A 22,861-nucleotide genomic window follows, 5' to 3' on the forward strand; every position below is an offset into this window, starting at 1 on the left:
CGTGCTGGGTCAATGAAAAGAAAACACGAACAACGAGCTGGAACATTTAACAGGGGATTTATTTTACAATAATAATCGGGGAGGGAAGCACACAAAGAGCAGAGTTATCCGAATAAGAAATGTAATGTACAAGGAACGAAAACACTTAACAGCTCTACTTAACAGACTGGGCCCACGGACACACACACACACCCAAAAAGAAACTGGACCCCGTGGGTCTATTTTGGTCCTCAGCCGGGCCGGGGTACCTGTATTCGAGCTTGTCCGGTGGCGGGACTCGAACCCACCGCCAACAATGCCACACCAAGCTCCGGGGACCAAGAACGGCGCCACGGACGCCAGCCAGCACGGCCGCAGATGAAGCAAATCGCCACCGGACTGCAGACCACTCTGCAGAACCCTCGTCGACCAAGCCAATCGCCCCCAATGACTGCTCACCACTCGACTTCTTCTTCCCCTCCCCCGCGGGTCGAGGGAAAACGCTCTGAGGTACTCGCCTCCGGGTTGGACGAGGGGTTGTCGGGCGACTCGTGGCCGCCATTGATTGGGCGAGCTCACGGTGGGCAGAGGGAACGTCACCCCAGAACGTGACACGATGTACGTGGACGATAGCGTTGTTGTTGTAGTTGTAGATGTAGTTGTTGAAGATGTCATAAACCTGACTATAAAATAACTCGCAGCGCACACATGTAATTCCCATTCGACAAAGGAAGGATTCCAACTATAAACACATACTTATTGAAATAACTAAGCTTAGGGACTGCTGTCTGTCTGTGTGCAAATGGCTGCCAGATCCGTAACAATATTAGTTATTAGTGCCTGTTGTTTGTGTCCTTTATAGCGTCTTTAAAAAAAAAACAGTTAGTTTCCTGTTTGGAATGATTTTTCATTTTGTTTCACTGGCAGACAGGCAGACAGTGAAAATATTATCTCACTCTTCTCTACGCATGTGCGATCGGGATGAATTCCAGGACAAGGTTCGTAAAATGGCAAACTTGTCTTGTCTTCCTATTCGTGTTCTTATTCGTGTTCAAAATATAACAATCGATTTACATGAGTTGTTCCTCGATCATAAATTGATAAGACAGACAGACGGACGGACGGACATGAACCGATTGCTTAACCCTGCTTTTCGCTTCACATGCATGAGGTAACAAGAAACAACAAGAGGTAACAAGAAACAACAAGAGGTAACAACTCAAGATTCTTGACAGAGAAAACTGTGTGCACAGATTATATTTGCCATATACGCACAAATTTGATTTGATTTGTGGGATTTTAAGCCATTGTTGGAGAAATAAGGAATACGATAATAATTTGATCATTATTCTGAATCATTGCCAAGTATGAATACCTTTTGCAGAACCAGTGGGAAGTGATCTCGTAAGGTGGAGAAGGATCGTCCATCCATGGCCAAGTGATAGCGACCGACAGACAAGCCTGGTTCCGCGCCATTTTGATAGGAGCACTGCATCAAAGGAGTTACAATTGATTAAAAAAAAAAAAACAAGAAATAAAACCACTTTCACTCAAACAAAGTCTACCTCCACCTTCTCCACCACAATTCCAAATTTTGCATTCCACGTGTGTCTGTTTCTCGCTCAAATCACCTGCGGTGCCGTCGGCAGGAAGTTCACGAATGCGGGGCGGCCGGGACTGGATGGTGACGCATCCACAATTATAACAGGCTCATCAACAGGAACGATCCCACAAAGCTTTCCCACACTCAGTGCCGTGTGCAGATTGTCTCCTGGCGAGGGGTCACAACAGGAATAAAACAACATGATGTGACAAATTAATTATTAGTTTCATGCATTTACATGACAGTAGTCTTGCTTTCCTCTTTCATTGTTGAGGTCTTCTGCTTTTGATACAGTCTGGCATCTTGCCTTACTCCCAAAACTCTCGCCCTATGGCATCCAAGACCCAATCCACACATGGCTTATCGACTTCCTCCACTCTTGTAGACAACGTGACGCACTCAACAGAATCCTTTCATCTCCTCTCCCTGTCAAGACTGGAGTGCCCCAAGGCAGTGTTCTGGGCCCAGTCCTATTCCTAATCTTCATCAATTATATCTCTCTGACTCTCTCAAAAATCCTCTGTATCTATTTGCTGATGATTCCACCCTGTGCCGACAGGCAGGCTGCAGCCTCTTCCATCTCTTCAGATCTTGAAAACATCACATGCTGGTCAATCACTTCAAATATGTCTTTAAATCCTGACAAATCTCACTCTCTCACTTTCTCCGAAAGGACCGTCCTGCCAAACCCTCACATCTATTTTATGAACAATTCTCTTAAGGTTCAGTGACTCAAACTTTTGGGCCTCACTATCAGCCATGATAATTCTTGGACAAACTACATTTCAGGACATCACCACAAAAGGTAACCTTCCATCCTGAGGCCCATGATCTTTTCTCTCTGCATTAACCTCTCCATACCTCAATCCTTGTACTTGTAGTAGGCTGTGTTTCTTTAGCTCCTCTCTGCTCCTGCTGTTCATTCATCCCCTTGTGTCCATCCGTTGTGTGGCCCATTGCCAGTTAAATTATACACATCACTTCTCTCTTCCATGAGCCTAAACTTTGTACAAAAAATACCAGCTTGAACCTTGTTATTTTGATTCATGCATACCCACTTATACCACAACAGGTAACCTTAGCAATGATAAAGTTTACACAATTATCCGATTTCTCCGGTGGTCAAGGTTATCAGAAGGCAAAAATCGCTCAACAAGCCTTACAACAAGCTGGCTCATCAGACGTTGAGGGAGTGTCCTCATGCCCCAGCAACCCCTACCATCATGGCAACATCACAAATTAACTGCAGCAACACTATAACAAGCGAGCAGCACAACTACCCACGAGAAGAAATAACAACTCCTCCTCCCCGCCCCACCATAACTCCCACCTCAAAGGTCTGCTCCACACTTCCCAAGATTAAAACGGTAAGACCACGCATTTTCAGCAATAATCCATTTCTTATTTTCATGCATGACTTTCAATCATATTTTTATAAACCGTGAACGCCCCTGACCAACCGGGAACATCCCTCTATAAACCGTGAACGTCCCTCTATAAACCGTGAACGTCCCTCTATAAACCGTGAACGTCCCTCTATAAACCGTAAACATCCCTCTATAAACCGTAAATGCCCCTCTATAAACCGTGAACGCCCCTTACCAACCGGGAACATCCCTCTATAAACCATAAACATCCCTCTATAAACCGTAAACGTCCCTCTATAAACCGTGAACGTCCCTCTATAAACCGTGAACGTCCCTCTATAAACCGTGAACGTCCCTCTATAAACCGTGAACGTCCCTCTATAAACCGTAAATGCCCCTCTATAAACCGTGAACGACCCTTACAAACCATGAATGGCCCTCATCAAACCGTGAACGCCCTCTATAAACCGTGAACGTCCCTCAATAAACCGTAAATGCCCCTCTATAAACCGTAAACGCCCCTCTATAAACCGTGAACGTCGCTCTATAAACCGTGAACGGCCCTTACAAACCGTGAACGTCCCACTACAAACCGTGAACGTCCCTCTACAAACCGTGAACGTCCCTCTCTAAACCGTGAACGTCCCTCTCTAAACTGTGAACGTCCCTTACAAACCGTGAACGTCCCTCTACAAACCGTGAACGTCCCTCTACAAACCGTGAACGTCCCTCTATAAACCGTGAACGTCCCTCTATAAACCGTGAACGCCCCTTACAAACCGTGAACGTCCCTCTACAAACTGTGAACGTCCCTCTACAAACCGTGAACGTCCCTCTACAAACCGTGAACGCCCCTTACAAACCGTGAACGTCCCTCTATAAACCGTGAACGTCCCTCCATAAACCGTGAACGCCCCTTACAAACCGTGAAAGTCCCTCGATAAACCGTGAGGGTCCCTCTATAAACCATGAACGGCCCTTACAAACCGTGAACGTCCCTCTATAAACCGTGAACGCCCCTTGCAAACCGTGATAGTCCCTCTATAAACTGTGAACGTCCCTCTACAAACCGTGAACGTCCCTCTATAAACTGTGAACGCACCTTACAAACCGTGAAAGTCCCTCTACACACCGTGAACGTCCCTCTATAAACCGTGAATGGCCCTTACGAACCGTGAACGCCCCTCTATAAACCGTGAACGTCCCTCTATAAACTGTGAACGTCCCTCTATAAACCGTGAACAGCCCTTACAAACCGTGAACGCCCCTCTATAAACCGTGAACGTCCCTTTATAAACCGTGAACGTCCCTCTATAAACCGTGAACGTTCCTCTATAAACCGTGAACGTCCCTCTATAAACTGTGAACACCCCTTACAAACTGCGAACGCCCCTTACAAACCGTGAACGTCCCTCTATAAACCTTGAACGGTCCTTACAAACCGTGAATGTCCCTCGATAAACCATGAACATCCCTCTATAAACCGTGAACGCCCCTTACAAACCGTGAACGCCCCTTACAAACCGTGAACGTCCCTCTATAAACCGTAAACGCCAATTACAAACCGTGAAAGTCCCTCTATAAACCGTGAACGTCCCTCTACAAACCGTGAACGTCACTCTATAAACCGTGAACGCCCCTTACAAACCGTGAAAGTCCCTCGATAAACCGTGAGCGTACCTCTATAAACCGTGAACGGCCCTTACAAACCGTGAACGTCCCTCTATAAACCGTGAACGCCCCTTACAAACCGTGATAGTCCCTCTATAAACCGTGAACGTCCCTCTACAAACCGTGAACGTCCCTCTATAAACTGTGAACGCACCTTACAAACCGTGAAAGTCCCTCTACAAACCGTGAATGTCCCTCTATAAACCGTGAATGGCCCTTATGAACCGTGAACGCCCCTCTATAAACCGTGAACGTCCCTCTATAAACCGTGAACAGCACTTACAAACCGTGAACGCCCCTCTATAAACCGTGAACGTCCCTTTATAAACCGTGAACGTCCCTCTATAAACCATGAACGTTCCTCTATAAACCGTGAACGTCCCTCTATAAACTGTGAACACCCCTTACAAACTGCGAACGCCCCTTACAAACCGTGAACGTCCCTCTATAAACCTTGAACGGTCCTTACAAACCGTGAACGTCCCTCTATAAACCGTGAACGTCCCTCTATAAACCGTGAACGTCCCTCTATAAACCGTGAACGTCCCTCTACAAACCGTGAACGCCCCTTACAAACCGTGAAAGTCCCTCTATAAACCGTGAAAGTCCCTCTATAAACCGTGAACGTCCCTCTACAAACCGTGAACGTCCGTCTACAAACCCTGAACGTCCCTTTATAAACCGTGAACGTCCCTCATTAAACAGTGAACGGCCCTTACAAACTGTGAACGCCCCTCTATAAACCGTGAACGCCCCTTACAAACCGTGAAAGTCCCTCTATAAACCGTGAACGTCCCTCTATAAACCGTGAACGCCCCTTACAAACCGTGAACGCCCCTTTCAAACCGTGAAAGTCCCTCTATAAACCGTGAACGCCCCTGACAAATCGTGAAAGTCCCTCAACAAACCGTGAACGTCCCTCTATAAACCATGAACGTCACTCTATAAACTGTGAACGTCCCTCCATAAACTGTGAACGTCCCTCCATAAACTGTGAACACCCCTTACAAACTGCGAACGCCCCTTACAAACTGTGAACGTCCCTCTATAAACCGTGAACGTCCCTCTATAAACCGTGAACGTCCCTCTATAAACTGTGAACACCCCTTACAAACTGCGAACGCCCCTTACAAACCGTGAACGTCCCTCGATAAACCGTAAATGACCCTCTATAAACCGTGAACGTCCCTCTATAAACCGTGAACGCCCCTAACAAACCGCGAACATCCCTTACAAACCGTGAACGTCCCTCGACAAACCGTGAACGTCCCTCTACAAACCGTGAACGCCACTTACAAACCGTGAAAGTCCCTCTATAAACCGTGAACGTCCCTCTATAAACCGTGAACGCCCCTTGCAAACCGTGAGCGCGCATTACAAACCATGAAAGTCCTCGATAAACTGTGAACGCCCCTTACAAACCGTGAAAGTCCCTCCACAAACCGTGAACGTCCCTCTATAAACTGTGAACGTCCCTCTATAAACTGCGAACGCCCCTTACAAACTGTGAACGTCCCTCTATTAACCGTAAATGACCCTCTATAAACCGTGAACGTCCCTCTATAAACCATAAATGCCCCTCTTTAAACCGTGAATGTGCCTCTATAAACGGAGAACGCCCCTTACAAACCGTGAAAGTCCCTCGATAAACCGTGAACGTCCCTCTATAAACCGTGAACGGCCCTTACAAACCGTGATAGTCCCTCTATAAACCGTGAACGTCCCTCTACAAACCGTGAACGTCCCTTTATAAACCGGGAATGGCCCTTACGAACCGTGAATGCCCCTCTATAAACCGTGAATGTCCCTCTATAAACCGTGAACAGCCCTTACAAACCGTGAACGCCCCTCTATAAACCGTGAACGCCCCTCTATAAACCGTGAACGTCCCTCTATAAACCGTGAACGTCCCTCTATAAACCGTGAACGTCCCTCTATAAACCGTGAACGTCCCTCTATAAACCGTGAACGTCCCTCTATAAACCGTGAACGTCCCTCTATAAACCGTGAACGTCCCTCTATAAACCGTGAACGTCCCTCTATAAACCGTGAACGTCCCTCTACAAACCATGAAAGTCCCTCTATAAACCATGAACGTCCCTCTATAAACCGTGAACGTCCCTCATTAAACAGTGAACGGCCCTTACAATCTGTGAACGCCCCTCTATAAACCGTGAACGCCCCTTACAAACCGTGAAAGTCCCTCTATAAACCGTGAACGCCCCTTACAAACCGTGAAAGTCCCTCAACAAACCATGAACGTCCCTCTATAAACCATGAACGTCCCTCTATAAACTGTGAACGTCCCTCCATAAACTGTGAACACCCCTTACAAACTGCGAACGCCCCTTACAAACCGTGAACGTCCCTCTATAAACCGTGAACACCCCTTACAAACTGCGAACGCCCCTTACAAAGCGTGAACGTCCCTCTATAAACCGTAAATGACCCTCTATAAACCGTGAACGTCCCTCTATAAACCGTGAACGCCCCTAACAAACCGCGAACGTCCCTTACAAACCGTGAACGTCCCTCGACAAACCGTGAACGTCCCTCTACAAACCGTGAACGCCCCTTACAAACCATGAAAGTCCCTCTATAAACCGTGAACGTCCCTCTATAAACCGTGAACGCCCCTTGCAAACCGTGAGCACGCCTTACAAACCGTGAAAGTCCCTCGATAAACCGTGAACGCCCCTTACAAACCGTGAAAGTCCCTCCATAAACTGTGAACGCCCCTCTATAAACTGCGAACGCCCCTTACAAACCGTGAACGTCCCTCTATAAACCGTGAACGCCCCTTACAAACCGTGAACATCCCTCTATAAACCGTGAACATCCCTCTATAAACCATAAATGCCCCTCTATAAACCGTGAACGTCCCTCCATAAACGGTGAACGCCCCTTACAAACCATGAACGTCCCTCTATAAACCGTGAACGTCCCTCTACAAACCGTGAACGCCACTTACAAACCGTGAAAGTCCCTCTATAAACCGTGAACGTCCCACTATAAACCGTGAACGCCCCTTGCAAACCGTGAGCGCGCATTACAAACCATGAAAGTCCCTCGATAAACTGTGAACGCCCCTTACAAACCGTGAAAATCCCTCCACAAACCGTGAACGTCCCTCTATAAACTGTGAACGTCCCTCTATAAACTGCGAACGCCCCTTACAAACTGTGAACGTCCCTCTATTAACCGTAAATGACCCTCTATAAACCGTGAACGTCCCTTACCAACCGTGAACGTCCCTCTATAAACCGTGAACGTCCCTCTACAAACCGTGAACGTCCCTCTACAAACCGTGAACGTCCCTCTACAAACCGTGAACACCCCTTACAAACCGTGAAAGTCCCTCTATAAACCGTGAACGTCCCTCTATAAACCGTGAACGTCCCTCTATAAACCGTGAACGTCCCTCTAAAAACCGTGAACGTCCCTCTATAAACCGTGAACGTCCCTCTACAAACCGTGAACGCCCCTTACAAACCGTGAAAGTCCCTCTATAAACCGTGAACGTCCCTCTATAAACCGTGAACGTCCCTCTATAAACCGTGAACGTTCCTCTATAAACCGTGAACGTCCCTCTATAAACCGTGAACGTCCCTTTATAAACCGTGACCGTCCCTTTATAAACTGTGAACACCCCTTACAAACTGCAAACGTCCCTTTATAATCCGTGAACGTCCCTCTATAAACCGTGAACGTCCCTCTATAAACCGTGAACGTCCCTCTATAAACCGTGAACGCCCCTTACAGACCGTGAACGCCCCTTATAAACCGTGAACGTCCCTCTATAAACTGTGAACGTCCCTTACAAACCGTAAATGCCCCTTACGAACCGTAAATGCCCCTTACCAACCGTGAACGCCCCTTATAAGCCTATAACGCCCCTTACAAACCGTGAACGCCCCTTATAAACTGCTAACGCCCCTTACAAACCGTAAACGCCCCTTCAAAACCGTTAACGCCCCTTCAAAACCGTTAACGCCCCTTCAAAACCGTTAACGCCCCTTCAAAACCGTTAACGCCCCTTCAAAACCGTTAACGCCCCTTATAAACAGTGAACACCTCTTATAAACCATAAACACCCCTTATAAACAGTGAACACCTATTATAAACAGTGAACACCCCTTATAAACAGTGAACACCTATTATAAACAGTGAACACCCATTATAAACAGTGAACACCCATTATAAACAGTGAACACCCATTATAAACAGTGAACACCCCTTATAAACCATTAACACTGCTCCTTACACAATCACACAACAAACAACATTCACTCTAAGTGAGTAACATAGAGATCATACCAGTAATCATGATGGTTTGAATCCTCGATGCCTTTAGCTGTGCGATGACTGCCGAGGTCGTCTCCTTTAGGGGGTTCTGGAAGACCAATAAGCCGAGCAGGTGTAGTTCATGTTCAAATTCCGTTCTGAAAACAAAAGTCCAGACCTTGCTATTCTTGTGAGTAAAAGTATTTTGTCAGAGGAGGAATGAGTTAAAATGATTCACTTCCCCTCAATTCTGTTTCTTTAAAACTGCAAATTTGGAAGGAGGGAATGGGGATGGAGAGGTGTTTTGATTGGGGGGTGGGGGGTGGGTTGAGGGGAGGGATGGTTGCTGAGGCTAGAAAAGATAATGGTTTTAGATCAGGGATGATCTGAGATCTTGGGGAACAGCTCGAGGGAAAACTGAGATTGCAGAGAATGTAAAAGTTTATTCCACAAATGGGAGGAGGGTGGGATGCCAGACTAACCCTAACCCGAACAGCTCGGCAAAGTGTGTCGTGATGGCTTTCAACAACGGCATCTCACACATGATGCCCATTTACGCTGTGTACCACGCCAAGATCCTGACCGAGCCTCGTTACTCATTCACCATGGTGGAACATGAAACTGTGAGGGACTTCGGTGAGAAGTTCTGCTATGCGGTGTTGGACTCCAAGCAGGAGATGCTTCTAAATGCCTCTTCTTCCTTATTGAAGCAATACTATGAGCTTCCCTACTCCCAGGTCGCTACCATCTACAGTGAGCGATTCTACTGCCCTAGGCCCCACCACCAACCATCATTCCATGACACTTAGTTTGTGGGGTGGAAAAAAAAATGCTCGTGGTCATGAAGTGCGACATTGCCAACACCGTCTTCTCCGGAGGTGGTATATACATCCAGGCATCGGGAGCTGCATGCATTAAGAGATCGTGGCCCTGGCACCTAGCTCAACGCCACATTGCACAAGTACTCCATCTGGGCCGGTGACTCCATCCTCACTTCACTGTCCACCTTCCTAAAGATGTGGATCGGCAAGAAAGAGTATGACGGCAACCATGAGGCACTTGGGTCACAGATTTTTAACACAAGGGGTGGAACTCAGTAAGTTGCGCTTGGAGGCTGATGTCCCAGAAGCAGAGATGCTCATTCAAGACCGACAGAGTCTGAGTAAATTGTTGATTGGGTTAATTGTGGTGTTGTCCTTTTTAAGGACAAAAGGGGGGAGGTGGTCGTAAATTTTTCTTAAAATATTAACTCTTTGGTTTTTCAGTTTGGCTGTGGCCCAAATAAGCTTAATAATAGACTTAACTTGGCAAATAAAGGCTTTTAGCCCATATAATAAATATATTAGTGAAACCTTGATAATAGACAATGATTGATTTAAAAGCTCATTAGAAACACGATTATTACATTCATTGTACGAGTATGTATCAATGATCGGTATTAATTATACCCATGTATGAGTATTAATTGACTTGATCGAAGCTTGTGTGATTAAATATATGAGCCCCATGGACACGCATATAAGGTTCATGGGAACATAATTGATATCGCTATACAGTAAACCCTCACCATCCGCTGAGGTTACGCTCCTCCATTCAGCGAATGGCGAACAGTTTATAACATGCAAGTCAATGAAATACGTTCCAGCCTCCCAACAAAAGTCCAAAAACATAAATAAAGACATTTAATTGAAAAATAAGAACAATTGGGTAAAATAAGATAAAATAAGTAACATTTACCATCAATAAGAAGGCTTTAACTGCTTGGAGTACTGTTGGTGGGTAGCCCAGGTCAGTTCTGCTTGAACATAGCCGCCATGGCACGGAGGTAGCCGATCGATCTCCCAGGTGCGACCCACAAACCCCTCACATTTAATATGTTGTGTTCTTGCCTTTGTGGAGCCCATGTGGAGATATATTATGTTGATGTAGCCCAAATTTTATCATTACATTTACGAATGTAACGGATAGTGGACTCATTGACGTTGTCGTCGTCTTTCGCCAACACAGTAACGCGTGCACCACTGCTGTTAGCACTTCAAATTAATGCACGGATATCACAATCCTGGGGTATGCGCTTCTGCCCAATATTGCCCTTTGCTGACAATGTCTTTCCCTCAGAGTTCCATGATGACATCACCTTAGACACCCTTGCTCATGAAACATCAGCAAGTTGAGCTGTCTGTCACTGAAGCTCCTGTCAAACACGCCTCAACAATGACCCCTCTTTCAAAGTCATTGAGGTCTCTTATTGCAGCCATGTTGCCATCATTTTTATACATGACCATATTTTTATACATGGTGTCCCATATCTCCCATGCCAGGATGTTATTTCTTTAATCAACACATGGGCCACACCTGTGTGGAAGCCATTGCTTTCAATATACTTGGTATCCCTCATTTACCCAGGTGTTTCTATTTCTTTTTGTCCACTACCTTTATGTGCAGAGAGACAGCCCTGATTTCATGTCTGTCATTGAGTGCCTCCATCCATTGTTGGGTGAGTAGAAGCCGCATAGTCCAAGGTGGAGTGACATGGTCTGAATCCACATTGGTGATCTGAGATGAGGTTGTTGGAAAAAAAAAGGAACGATTTCATATCAACTGTAATGATGGATTCCATGACCTTGCTGATTGGAAGTAAGCTGATGGGCCTGTAGTTAAAGGGATCCATTTTTTGCACCATTTTTATGTAATGAAGTGATGTTGGTGGATTTCCAAGCAGAAGGAAGATGACCTCGGGCAAAAATGATGAGGTGAAAAGAGCAGAGAGAGGATGCGCAAGAGCAACAGAGCAGGTTTGCAGGACACGTGATCTGACGTCGTCTGGTCCAGTTGCAGAATAAGAGTTGAGCGTTGACAGAACCTTCTCTGCCTTCTCAGATGCAAAAGATGCAGAGTCCAGGTGCAGTTGGATATGACTGGGTAGCGTGGGTACAGAAGCGAGGGGTTGGGAACAGAAGATTTGGAAGCGAACACAGAGTTGAGACATTCAACCTTCTCACGAGAAGAATCGGCTGTGGTGCTATTTGAAGAGAAGAAAGAGAAGGAAGGGAAGGAAGGTGAGCATACACCAGAGACAGACTTGACAGGTGCTTCCAGGTTTTAGAGGAGTGAGACAAGTTTGATAGTTTCGTCTTGAGGTTGAACAGATGATTTTTCTGGCTCTCCTGATAGTGGACACACGTACTGCATGCTTTTTGAAATGCACTGCGATTGCATTCATCAGATTTTGCATTCCAGGAAGAGATGGCAAGTTCTTTCAGAGTAACTACCTCACCACAGGATTCAGTGTATCCCGGGTGGGGAGAAAGGTAGGATAACTTAAGACGAGATGGGATGAATCTGTGCATAAGAGAGAGAGAGCAGGTTTCTGTGGAAGAATTCCCAATCCGAATTAACATCAAGGGCGGGAGATATGGGACACCAGTCCTGAAGAGAGATGGCTGCTTGCAGTCCCTGCCGATCTGCTCAAGTGAAATGCCAGAGTCCCCGGAGTTGAGGCCGCTCTCTGAGAATAGCCAGAGAGATGTTGACTTTCACAAGCACATGGATCAGATGAATCAATTGGAGCAAAGGAAGAGCAAGAGACATTTGTGGGAAAGTTAGTCATCAGCAAGTCCAGAAAGGAGGATTTTCCATTGGGAGAAATCCAGGTTGGAAAGTTCACAGATCGAGTCAGTCCCATGGAGTCACAGAAGTCCTTTGCTGAAGTGCGATGGTTGGTGAGAGAGGTACCAATGCCCAGCCAAGTTACATGGTGACAATTTAAATCTCCACATACGAGGAAGAGAGTGTTAGGGTGAGTGGTTAAAAGTTGGTCCATGTTGTCTGGCAGAAAGAGATGTAGATGGAGTCGTCACTGTTTGGAGAACGGGACAACACACAGACAAGCAAGAGGTGGGAGTGGAGGGGAGGTCACAACCTAAGGTACTCCTGGGAGTTGTTAGGTGAAAGATCAATCCAAGGGCAGTGAGAAATTGAGCTCGATGTAAAGAGTAACTCTGCCACCAGGGCGGGGTTCAGTCCGATCAAATCGGAGGACACAATAGCCAGGGAGAGACACTGAGGAGTCAGGGGTGTCATGTGGGATGAAGGATTCTGTTAAAGAGATGATGTTAAACAGAGGGAAGGCTATCAGCAGCAGCCTGGATTGAGTTGCTTAGGTTGGAGCAGAGGCCTCTGATGTTTGAGTTCCATACAGTGTGAGACAGGGCAGGAGGCGATGCGAGGGTCCGGGACAGGTAGGGGGCACAGAGGGTGAGGATGGGGGTGGGGGGAAGGAGGCAGGGAAGGTGCATGCTGGAGAGGAATAATGGATGGGGGCAAGACGAGAGGGTTCGGGATGAAAAGGAAGATGGATGGGGGTGGGGGTGGGGGGTAGGGGTGGGGCGGGTAGGTGGGAAGATGGTTGGGGGTGGGGCGGGTGGGTGGGAAGATGGTTGGGGGTGGGGCGGGTGGGTGGGAAGCTGAGGTCCGATTTATCATGGAAACTTCTCATTGAAAATACAAACAGCGGATAGGAACAAATATATGGCAGAAAAATACGATGGATATGGTTCTGAAGACTAACTTTGCTTCAGGTGGAAGGAGCAGATGTGGATCCGACCCACACGTGGACAAACTCTGGACCAGAAGGAATCCAATCAGGAGGAGTTTTGACGTCGAATACTTTAACCCAATCAGGTGTTTAGAGGACGAAGCCTTTAATCTCATCAGGTATTTAGAGGATGAATCCTTTAATCTAATCAGGTGTTTCGAGGATGAATCCTTTAATCCAATCAGGGTTTGGACAACGAATCCTTTAATCCAATCAGGTGTTTCGAGGACGAATCCTTTAATCCAATCAGGTGTTTCGAGGACGAATCCTTTAATCCAATCAGGTGTTTAGAGGATGAATTCTTTAATCCAATTAGGGATTCAGAGGATGAATTCTTTAATCTAATCAGGTGTTTAGAGGATGTATCCTTAAATCCAATCAGGTGTTTAGAGGACGAATACATTAATCCGATCAGGTGTTTCGAGGACGAATCCTTTAATCCAATCAGGTGTTTAGAGGATGAATCCTTTAATCTAATCAGGTGTTTCGAGGACGAATCCTTTAATCCAATCAGGTATTTCGAGGACGAATCCTTAAATCCAATCAGGTGTTTAGAGGATGAATCCTTTAATCCAATTAGGGATTCAGAGGATGAATTCTTTAATCTAATCAGGTGTTTAGAGGATGAATCCTTAAATCTAATCAGGTGTTTAGAGGATGAATCCTTTAATCTAATCAGGTGTTTAGAGGATGAATCCTTTAATCTAATCAGGTGTTTAGAGGATGAATCCTTTAATCTAATCAGGTGTTTAGAGGATGAATCCTTTAATCTAATCAGGTGTTTAGAGGATGAATCCTTTAATCTAATCAGGTGTTTAGAGGATGAATCCTTTAATCTAATCAGGTGTTTAGAGGATGAATCCTTTAATCTAATCAGGTGTTTAGAGGATGAATCCTTTAATTTAATCAGGTGTTTAGAGAATGAATCCTTTAATCGAATCGGGTGTTTGAGGATGAATCCTTAAATCTAATAATAATCAGGTGTTTTAAGGTCGAATCCTTTAACCGAATCAGGTGTTTTAAGGTCGAATCCTTGAATGCAGGTGTTTCGATGTTTTTTGTTTCGACTTCAAGGGAAAGTGTGAGTGCATACATCTGGCAGATTCAGCTCACGGAGTGGAAATAAAAACACTCACCGAGGGATAGAGTGCACCTGTTGCTCCGAGCCTGTGGGTAGTGCTTTTCCGGCTATGCCCAACACCCGATAGCCATTCTCTGTGTAACCTCTGAGCACGTCCACAAAGCATTGCGGCACTGTGGTATTGGAAACGGTGAGATACGGATGAACACGCACATCAACTCAAAACACAAACTTCACCTCGTTGTGAGGAATTTGTAAACATTGCAATGTTGAGATTACATTTCAAATCGTATTTTAAAAACGCTGCATTTGTGCTCATCCATTTATTACATACGCACAGGGGAGAAGAAGATGGTGTCCGATCACTTTTCATTAAAGCACTAACTACCCTTCTCCTGTAACAAGCTTTGGAAAAGCAATTGGATTTTCAATACATCTGGACCAACCTTGGGCACAACAACCCTGGGCACCACAACCTTGATCGCTGGAAAAAGAAAGCCTCAACCACCTCAATACACACCACACCCTTTCAACCCCCTTCCTAAGCCTACATACTTAAACTAATATTTCTTCCTTATATACTTACAATAATCCATCCATAGGGACTATAATCTCGACAGAACATCGGTGCTGCCAAAGCAGTCTCGTGGACTATTGGGCACAATCCTGGAGGGGTCACCACTCCGACGCAGAATACTTAAATGGCTTATTACTGCACCTCAGTAAGCTGTTACTCATTTTGCCGACCTTGGAAGGATGACAGGTTGAGTCAACCCACCTGGTGTTATTTCAATGGCTCAACAGGGGCTCAACTCAAGAGCCTAAGATCTTAAGCCAGCCACCTTAACCGTTAAGCCAAGACCAGGCTTGATCATTCATTATCCACACTCGTAATATCATTAACTGCGAAAAAGTGCTGAATCCGCTTCATATAAAGCAACCACTCTTCCTCTTCGAATTTAAGCTCTCCAATTGTGCAAAATGTGGCACATCACAGTGGTGATGTATCAAGATTTATAAGGTAAAATGTTTATCGCTTAATATATTGTTACGGTTGTGGAAATTCGCAATACACCATAAAGGTCCTTAGATCAGTTATGACGATAAGTAATTGTGTCGTTAGATTTCCCCACCGTTGTTTAGAGGGGATTTCCGTGTTCACAGAGCTGCGATCCTTTGAGATAGCCGTTTTTCTTTTCTCTATCATTATTTTGGACCAATCATCCCCCAACAACCAAATCGCCACCACCAACAATGCCCCCAAACAACTACAACACACAACAACCACCGTAACCACAACGCCAACCATCGCCACAAACTACAACCACGAACCAACCACGCTAAAACCCTCACCACAACATTCACCACCATCTTCGCCACTATCCGCGTTTATGAACGCCGTCCTCCACGGACCACGCGGCGACGATTTCCGCGGTAAAAACCGTCCAAGAACGCACGCAGGATTGCCAAAATAAAAGCTCTTGCGGAGCCTGCATGGACTTTTCCCGCCTGTTTCTCCCGCCTAAATTCTCCCGCCTCGGATTCCCGCATATTTTCCCCGCGCTCGGTGTGGTGGAAGTGCGATCCGAGCTGGCGGCCCGTGCACTGTTCATTGCGTGTGCTGCTTGAGCCAGCATGGAGACTGCGTTGTGCAGCTCAAGCGCCGTTGTGTTCACTGCGTCCATTTTAAAAGGGGGAGGCCTTGGACTGCGTGTGAGTAGCCGGCCACATTCCTTGTCACCTGCATTATTGCATGAGCCAGAGACTGCGTGCGAGCAGCCTGGCTCCTTTTTCTCTTTGCAGAGTCCATCGATCCTGGGCCATGGAATAGTGTAAATTATAAGGTTAAGTTGTTAAGTTGTGAATTGTAAATGTGTTTTGCGCCCCCGGCATGTATGTCTTAGCGCCGGCAATTTATTTAAGTCGTCTGTATGAGTGGGTTTGTTTAGTTTGTTACTCAGCCCGTAGGTTATTTATTTTGGGGACACGAATACACTGAATGTCGCACTCAGGGATCCAAAGGTAAAACGTACTAGGGGAGAACTTACACATGATGGCACAGGAAAATTCAACGACTCGGGACGAGTCTGTATAAAGGGGAGGGGGGAGTGTTATGGCTGTGGAAATTCGCAATTACACCATAAAGGGTCCTTAGATCAGTTATGACGAGAAGTAATTGTGTAGTTAGATTTCCCCACCGTTGTTTAGAGGGTATTTCCGTGTTCACAGGGCTGCGATCCTTTGAGATAGCCGTTTCTCTTTTCTCTAGCATTATTTTGGACCAATCATCCCCCAACAACCAAATTGCCACCACAAACAACGCCCCTAAACAACTACAACACACAACAACCACCTTTACCACAACACCAACCATCGCCACCAACTACAACCACGCTCAAACCCTCACCACAACAACCACCACCATCTTCGCCACTATCCGCGTTTACGAACGCCATCCTCCACGGACCACGCGGCGACGATTTCCGCGGTAAAAACCGTCCAAGAACGCACGCAGGATTGCCAGAATAAAAGCTCTTGCAGAGCCTGCACGGACTTTTCCCGCCTGTTTCTCCCGCCTAAATTCTCCCGCCTCGGATTCCCGCCTATTTTCCCCACGCTCGGTGTGGTGGAAGTGCGATCCGAGCCGGGGGTCAAAGGTGAGAAAAGGTGGGGGCCTCTTTTTGGGGGAATAATTCCCTGGCCCTGAGCCCAAACTGACTCCCCCGGCACCCGGACGGGGCGGGGTGGAGGGAGAGCGAGAGGGCACACCCCCCATCGAGAGGCTTCTCCAAGAAGCTCGAAGGGAGGCGGGGCCGAAAACGGGCGGAGCGAAGGGCGGAGCCCCGCGCTACAAAAGGCGGACAGCACGGACCTTGAGAGTCTTCCTGTATCCTTGTCTTCGAGAGTTCCTGTGTTCTTCTGGTTTTTTGAGCTTCTGGGCTGGTCGTCGTCTTCTTCTTGGCGCTGGTTGTCTTGTCGGTGGAAGGGGTCTTGTCTTGTCAGTGGAAGAGGTCCTGCGCTTGCGGCTTGGCGAGCGGCCTGCCAACGGAGGCACGGATAGGAGACGCAGCAGCGCCAGTTGTGTGGTGGACCTGCGCGTCCGGACGAGAAGTGCCAGAGAGGGTTCGCCGGCCGCGAGAGAGGTCGGGGCCAGGCGTGACCACGCTGACGGTCGTGGAAGAGGGACTCACCGGCCACAAAAAGGGAAGTCCTTTCTCTTCCACTTATTTCTTTGGGTTTTTGTATGCATGCTGTGGCGCCGTGTCCAACAAGTTAGAACTGCCTAAGTGACTGTGCATGTATGTACATTGCTTTAGTCGGTAGTAATTCTTTCTTTGCATTTCTATTTGTGTGCTGTACATACGTGCATGACTGTTATTCATTGCTTTGCCTGTATACGTGTGGTTTCAATAAATGTACTTGTCGAACTGTTCCCATTTCGTTGCGTCCTTTCCTTTGTTTGAAAGCTCCATCTTGCATCACGGAAGGAATTGGTAGAAGGGTGTAAGCACCCGGTAAATAATCACGTCCGTCAGGGCCGGCGATAACACCGCTCGGTTATCACTGAAGCACGGAACGGACCGCTAGAGCGGTTCGTGTCCTAGGCCGGCCAGCGGCGAGGTACAATCGCCCGGTTAACTACCCGCGCAGGTACGTAGGTAGGTCGAGTTTGGCGAACAACCCTATCCTGTGCGGGTGGCCGATTGGCACGATTGTAGTGTGGTCGAAAGACCCACCCGTGACTAGCTCCTGGCGGTAGTTCCACGGAGGGTCACGACTGAATTGTCCGTTCCAGTGGGCGACGCGGTCGCGATTCGAGTTACGTGGCCGATCGCACGCCGGGCGGACCAGATTTCGTAACAATATTATCATATAAAGTGATGTATGATTAAAGTTATTCAAATGTAGTAATGCATTAAATAAAAGTAATAATGAAATAAGTTTGAATAAGGATATTGAATCGTTGTGTTGACTGACTGACTGTACACAACTTTTCGGTTGTGTGTCCATTAATGTTGAGTAGTAATCTACTGATGTGGACCGGCGACCGGGGTTGTGGATCCTCCGTTTGGAGAGGTTCTGGGCTGAAAGGATCGAAACCTCGATGAAAAACGGTGCCCAGCTGATGATCCGGGCGTTGAGAAATCAGTAAATTGCATGTAAGTTAAGGTAATAGCTTCAAATGAAATAGCTTTTGTCAGTACTTACCAGTACATAATATATCTGTGTTTGTGTGTATATGTGCAGTGTGTGTGTGTGTGTGTGTGTGTGTGTGTGTGTGTGTGTGTGTGTGTGTGTGTGTGTGTGTGTGTGTGTGTGTGTGTGTGTGAGATGTTGTGTCTGGCTTCCTTTTTGGGCCTATGGTTTTTATTTTGATGTTACTCTATAATAGTTTATAAGTTTGACATGTTGTACACATTTGAATGGGCAGCCATTTTTTCCCACCCCCCAAGTGCCATCCCCACCTTATGGAGTATTACTATAGTTACACTGAAACTTCCTCCCTATATACTTACACTAAAATACTTCCTCCCTACATACTTAAACTAATACTTCTTCCCTTAAAATGTACACAAATACTTCTGCTTAGTTCTTGGAAACAAACTTATACTTCGTTTGGACTGAGCTTTAATGATTAATGGAGGATGCCCTGACAGTGTGGCTTGAAATGATGGAAATAAATTCCAGTAAATACTTCATACTGAGAAGAGTGAATGGCGGAGGGTCGAGACACAACACATGGTGCGTATCTAGGATCCCGAGTGTGGAAGGGTGGGGGTGATTGCAATCGGGTGGACGTGAGACCCTTTCTCCTTACAAAATATGAACAACAAAGAAACGTTGCTCTAAAACAGGTTGTCCCACCAGTGTCAGGCCTGCAGAAGGTGGACACCCTTTCTGGAGCGCCTTTCATGAACAACTGTAGGCCTGGCTGCCCAGGAGAAGAAACAATCACAGTCATGCGCTGAAGCTCTGATGAGAATGGCAACTGTCGTAACACGTGCAACTCCTGGTATGGTGATGGAGGACCGGTGAGGGTTATGGTAGGAGAACATGCAACACAAAGCATTCATCTCGTCATGCGTTGTACAATAAAATGCCTCCAAGCCCAAATGGTAACTGTATTTAAAAGGAATATTGGAACTGCTTGGTAGTACATTTGAAAGCCACGTACATATGTCGAAGAGCCAGGAGTAAAGTGGAAGAGGTTATGGAAATGAAATGATCTAAACACACATCCACACAGGTATATCGGGGGTTACAATGAATGGAATATTGGAGTCGATTTCCATAAACCACATCATGTGAATCAAACAGGCATCACATGTCTGCTTTGAGGGATACAACAGGCACAATGATGCCTCAATCTTCCTCGTCTAATCGCCGACGTTATGGGTGTTTGGGATTAAAAACACTTGTTTTACAAATCAAATCTATCTTTGAAACAAGAAGTCTATTCAAGGTTTCCAATGGTGGCTCTTATGGATTCTTACCTGTTTTACATCTTGGGACTTCATTATTGAGATGATGTCTTCAGCTCCTTCATCCATCATCTGAATTAATTGACGAAACAGACAGAGAAGACAATGATGAGCAAAATAAAGAGGAATGTTCAAAACAATCTACAAAGTGATGCAAAAGAACAACAGTTAATCATGTGAGCATTTCCATCCAAAGTCATAACCCATGATGCTGCAAACCCAGGTTTGTTGATGACATTTGAACCTGGGTTTCCAGCATGCAGGTGTTTGTTCATTTGTTGGGATGTCTTTGTGCTGCACGTGATTGACGTACAAGCTCCACCATGAGTCTTAGATCACTGTAAGAGCATAATAATAACAGGCTATGGAGTTCTGCGAGTCATTTGTCGTGTCGTGTGTTCATTTGACTGGCTAATAACCCCGATTATAATCTTAATGGACTTGACACAGGTGGAATAATATTTAATGCTCTGTGCTCTGTGCTCTGTATATGGATATGGCTGGATATGTTCTTGTAAGACCTGGATATGTTCATGTAAGACCTGGATATGTTCATGTTAGGCTGGATATGTTCTTGTAAGACCTGGATATGTTCATGTAAGACCTGGATATGTTCATGTTAGGCTGGATATGTTCATGTAAGACCTGGATATGATCATGTTAGGCTGGATATGTTCATGTTGGGCTGGATATGTTCATGTTGGACTGGATATGTTCATGTAAGACCTGGATATGTTCATGTAAGACCTGGATATGTTCATGTTATGCTGGATATGTTCATGTTATGCTGGATATGTTCATGTAAGACCTGCATATGTTCATGTTAGGCTGGATATGTTCATGTTGGGCTGGATATGTTCATGTTGGACTGGATATGTTCATGTAAGACCTGGATATGTTCATGTAAGACCTGGATATGTTCATGTTATGCTGGATATGTTCATGTTATGCTGGATATGTTCATGTTATGCTGGATATGTTCATGTTATACTGGATATGTTCATGTTATCCTGGATATGTTCATGTTATGCTGGATATGTTCATGTTATACTGGATATGTTCATGTTATGCTGGATATGTTCATGTTATGCTGGATATGTTCATGTTATCCTGGATATGTAGGTAGTGCTCTGCAATTTTTATGACAACCGATCCTTCTTACCCAGCGAGTGGCACGAAACATCTCCAGATCTAGAGGATCACCTGCGAGGTTCCCATTCATCAGGAAGAGGTCATGGCAGGTTGCCATGGCCTCCTGCAACATTGATGTAACTGGTTTCCTGACGTGCACTTCTTGATCCAAGGACATTGGTTGTTCCACAGGAACTAGTTCTGAAAACTCACCATCTCCTACTGGCACAACTCCACAAATCTCCAGCCCCTCAGATGTCAGCGTGCCTGTCTGCACACAAAATTCAAGTGAACTCTCAAGTCAAAGGTCCTAAAGCATGATGTGCAACAGCCATTGTAAAATAATAACATAAAGAAGCACAAAATTCCAATTCCTTTGTTACTCAATCCTCGGCATCATTATTCCTTTATCATCAGAACACAAAACTATTGCTGTGTCTACAATTCCAGGGTTTCTTAAGTCCTCAGAGGGAAGTCTCTCTGCCTATGGCATCCAAGGCCAACTCCACTCCTGGATAAATGACTTCCTCTACTCTCGTAGACAACGTGTGGCTCTCAATGGAATCCTTTCATCATCTCTCCCTACCAAGACTGCAGTGCCCCGAGGCAGTGTTCTGGGCGCAGTCATATTCATGATCTTCATCAATGATCTCTTTGACTCTCTGGAAAATCCTCAATTTTCTGATAACTCCACCCTGTGCCATAACATCCTTCATCCTTCAGAAAGGCAGGCTGCAGCCACTTCATTCTCTTCACACCTTGATAAAATCACAAGCTGGCAAAACACTTGCAACATGTCTTCCAATCCAAACAAATCTCACTCCATCTTGCTGTATCTCTCTACCTCCTAAATGACTGCATGACAACCCCTCCATCACCTTTCTCAACAACCCTCTTGAAGAAGTTCAGTAATTCAAACTACTGCGTCTCACTATCAGGCATGATCTTTTTGGGGAAAACCACATTTCAAAGTTGGCCTCCAACTGGTGATCCTCCATCGTACACGTCCTTCCTTGACACACCTGAACTCTTATTCACCTACAAGGCCTAAATCCACAACTTGATGGAGTACTGCTATCACCTCTGGGCAGACTCACTTTCCCGACATCTTGTTGAGCTTGACATCGTGGAAACCAAGGCCTTCAAAATGATTGGAGTCTCCAGCGATGAAGCTCAGTCTATGGGCTTAACCCTTCACCATTGCTGAAAAGTCGATGGTCTCTCTGTCTTCTGCTGCCTCGTTACTGGTCTTGCACCCTCTGTTCTTTAACGTGCTTTGTCCCTCCAAGTTTCTGCAGGGAGCACACAGTCCACCATCAAACTTCTGCTGGTGAAACGATCCAAAATCCAGGATCACTGCTCATCTCCACTCATTCGCTCTTCCTTTCTCCCTGCTGTGGAACCAACTTCCACATTCTCTTCAATCTCATTCTTCATTCCAGGTTTTCAAGACAGCTGTCCCTCCCCATCTCACAGCATCCCCCATCCAAAACCATGATCGTTTCAACTCCTGTTAAACCAACCCCAACATTCCGCTAGCCAGCAAGGTGAGTCACGGCCAAAGGGCTTGTCGGTCACAGGGTCACACCGAGGTCGGAAGTCAGGCGAATGCATACGGTCCATGGTCTTGGGTGCAGGGAGTTTAACTAATGCCGGCAGATGGCC

The 22,861-nt window shown here is 46.1% G+C and overlaps 1 protein-coding gene across 5 annotated transcripts in view; it reads right to left on the bottom strand.

Moving 5' to 3' along the window:
- The window catches only part of ATP13A2 (ATPase cation transporting 13A2), a 92,850-nt gene that overhangs the window by 17,793 nt on the left and 52,196 nt on the right, over positions 1-22,861 (bottom strand). For all 5 annotated transcript variants that reach the window (XM_085847746.1, XM_085847747.1, XM_085847748.1 and 2 more), the window contains 7 exons: positions 21,228-21,467; positions 20,078-20,137; positions 19,449-19,593; positions 14,638-14,755; positions 8,938-9,062; positions 1,611-1,750; positions 1,355-1,468 (listed from right to left, as the gene is read on the bottom strand). In XM_085847746.1, coding sequence (XP_085703872.1) covers positions 1,355-1,468; positions 1,611-1,750; positions 8,938-9,062; positions 14,638-14,755; positions 19,449-19,593; positions 20,078-20,137; positions 21,228-21,467 — 942 coding nt within the window. The remainder of the gene's footprint in view (positions 1-1,354; positions 1,469-1,610; positions 1,751-8,937; positions 9,063-14,637; positions 14,756-19,448; positions 19,594-20,077; positions 20,138-21,227; positions 21,468-22,861) is intronic.

The sequence above is a fragment of the Eptatretus burgeri genome, chromosome 11 (assembly GCF_056783735.1).
Source record: "Eptatretus burgeri isolate ZD-2024b chromosome 11, Ebu_testis_v1, whole genome shotgun sequence".
Lineage (NCBI taxonomy): Eukaryota > Metazoa > Chordata > Myxini > Myxiniformes > Myxinidae > Eptatretus > Eptatretus burgeri.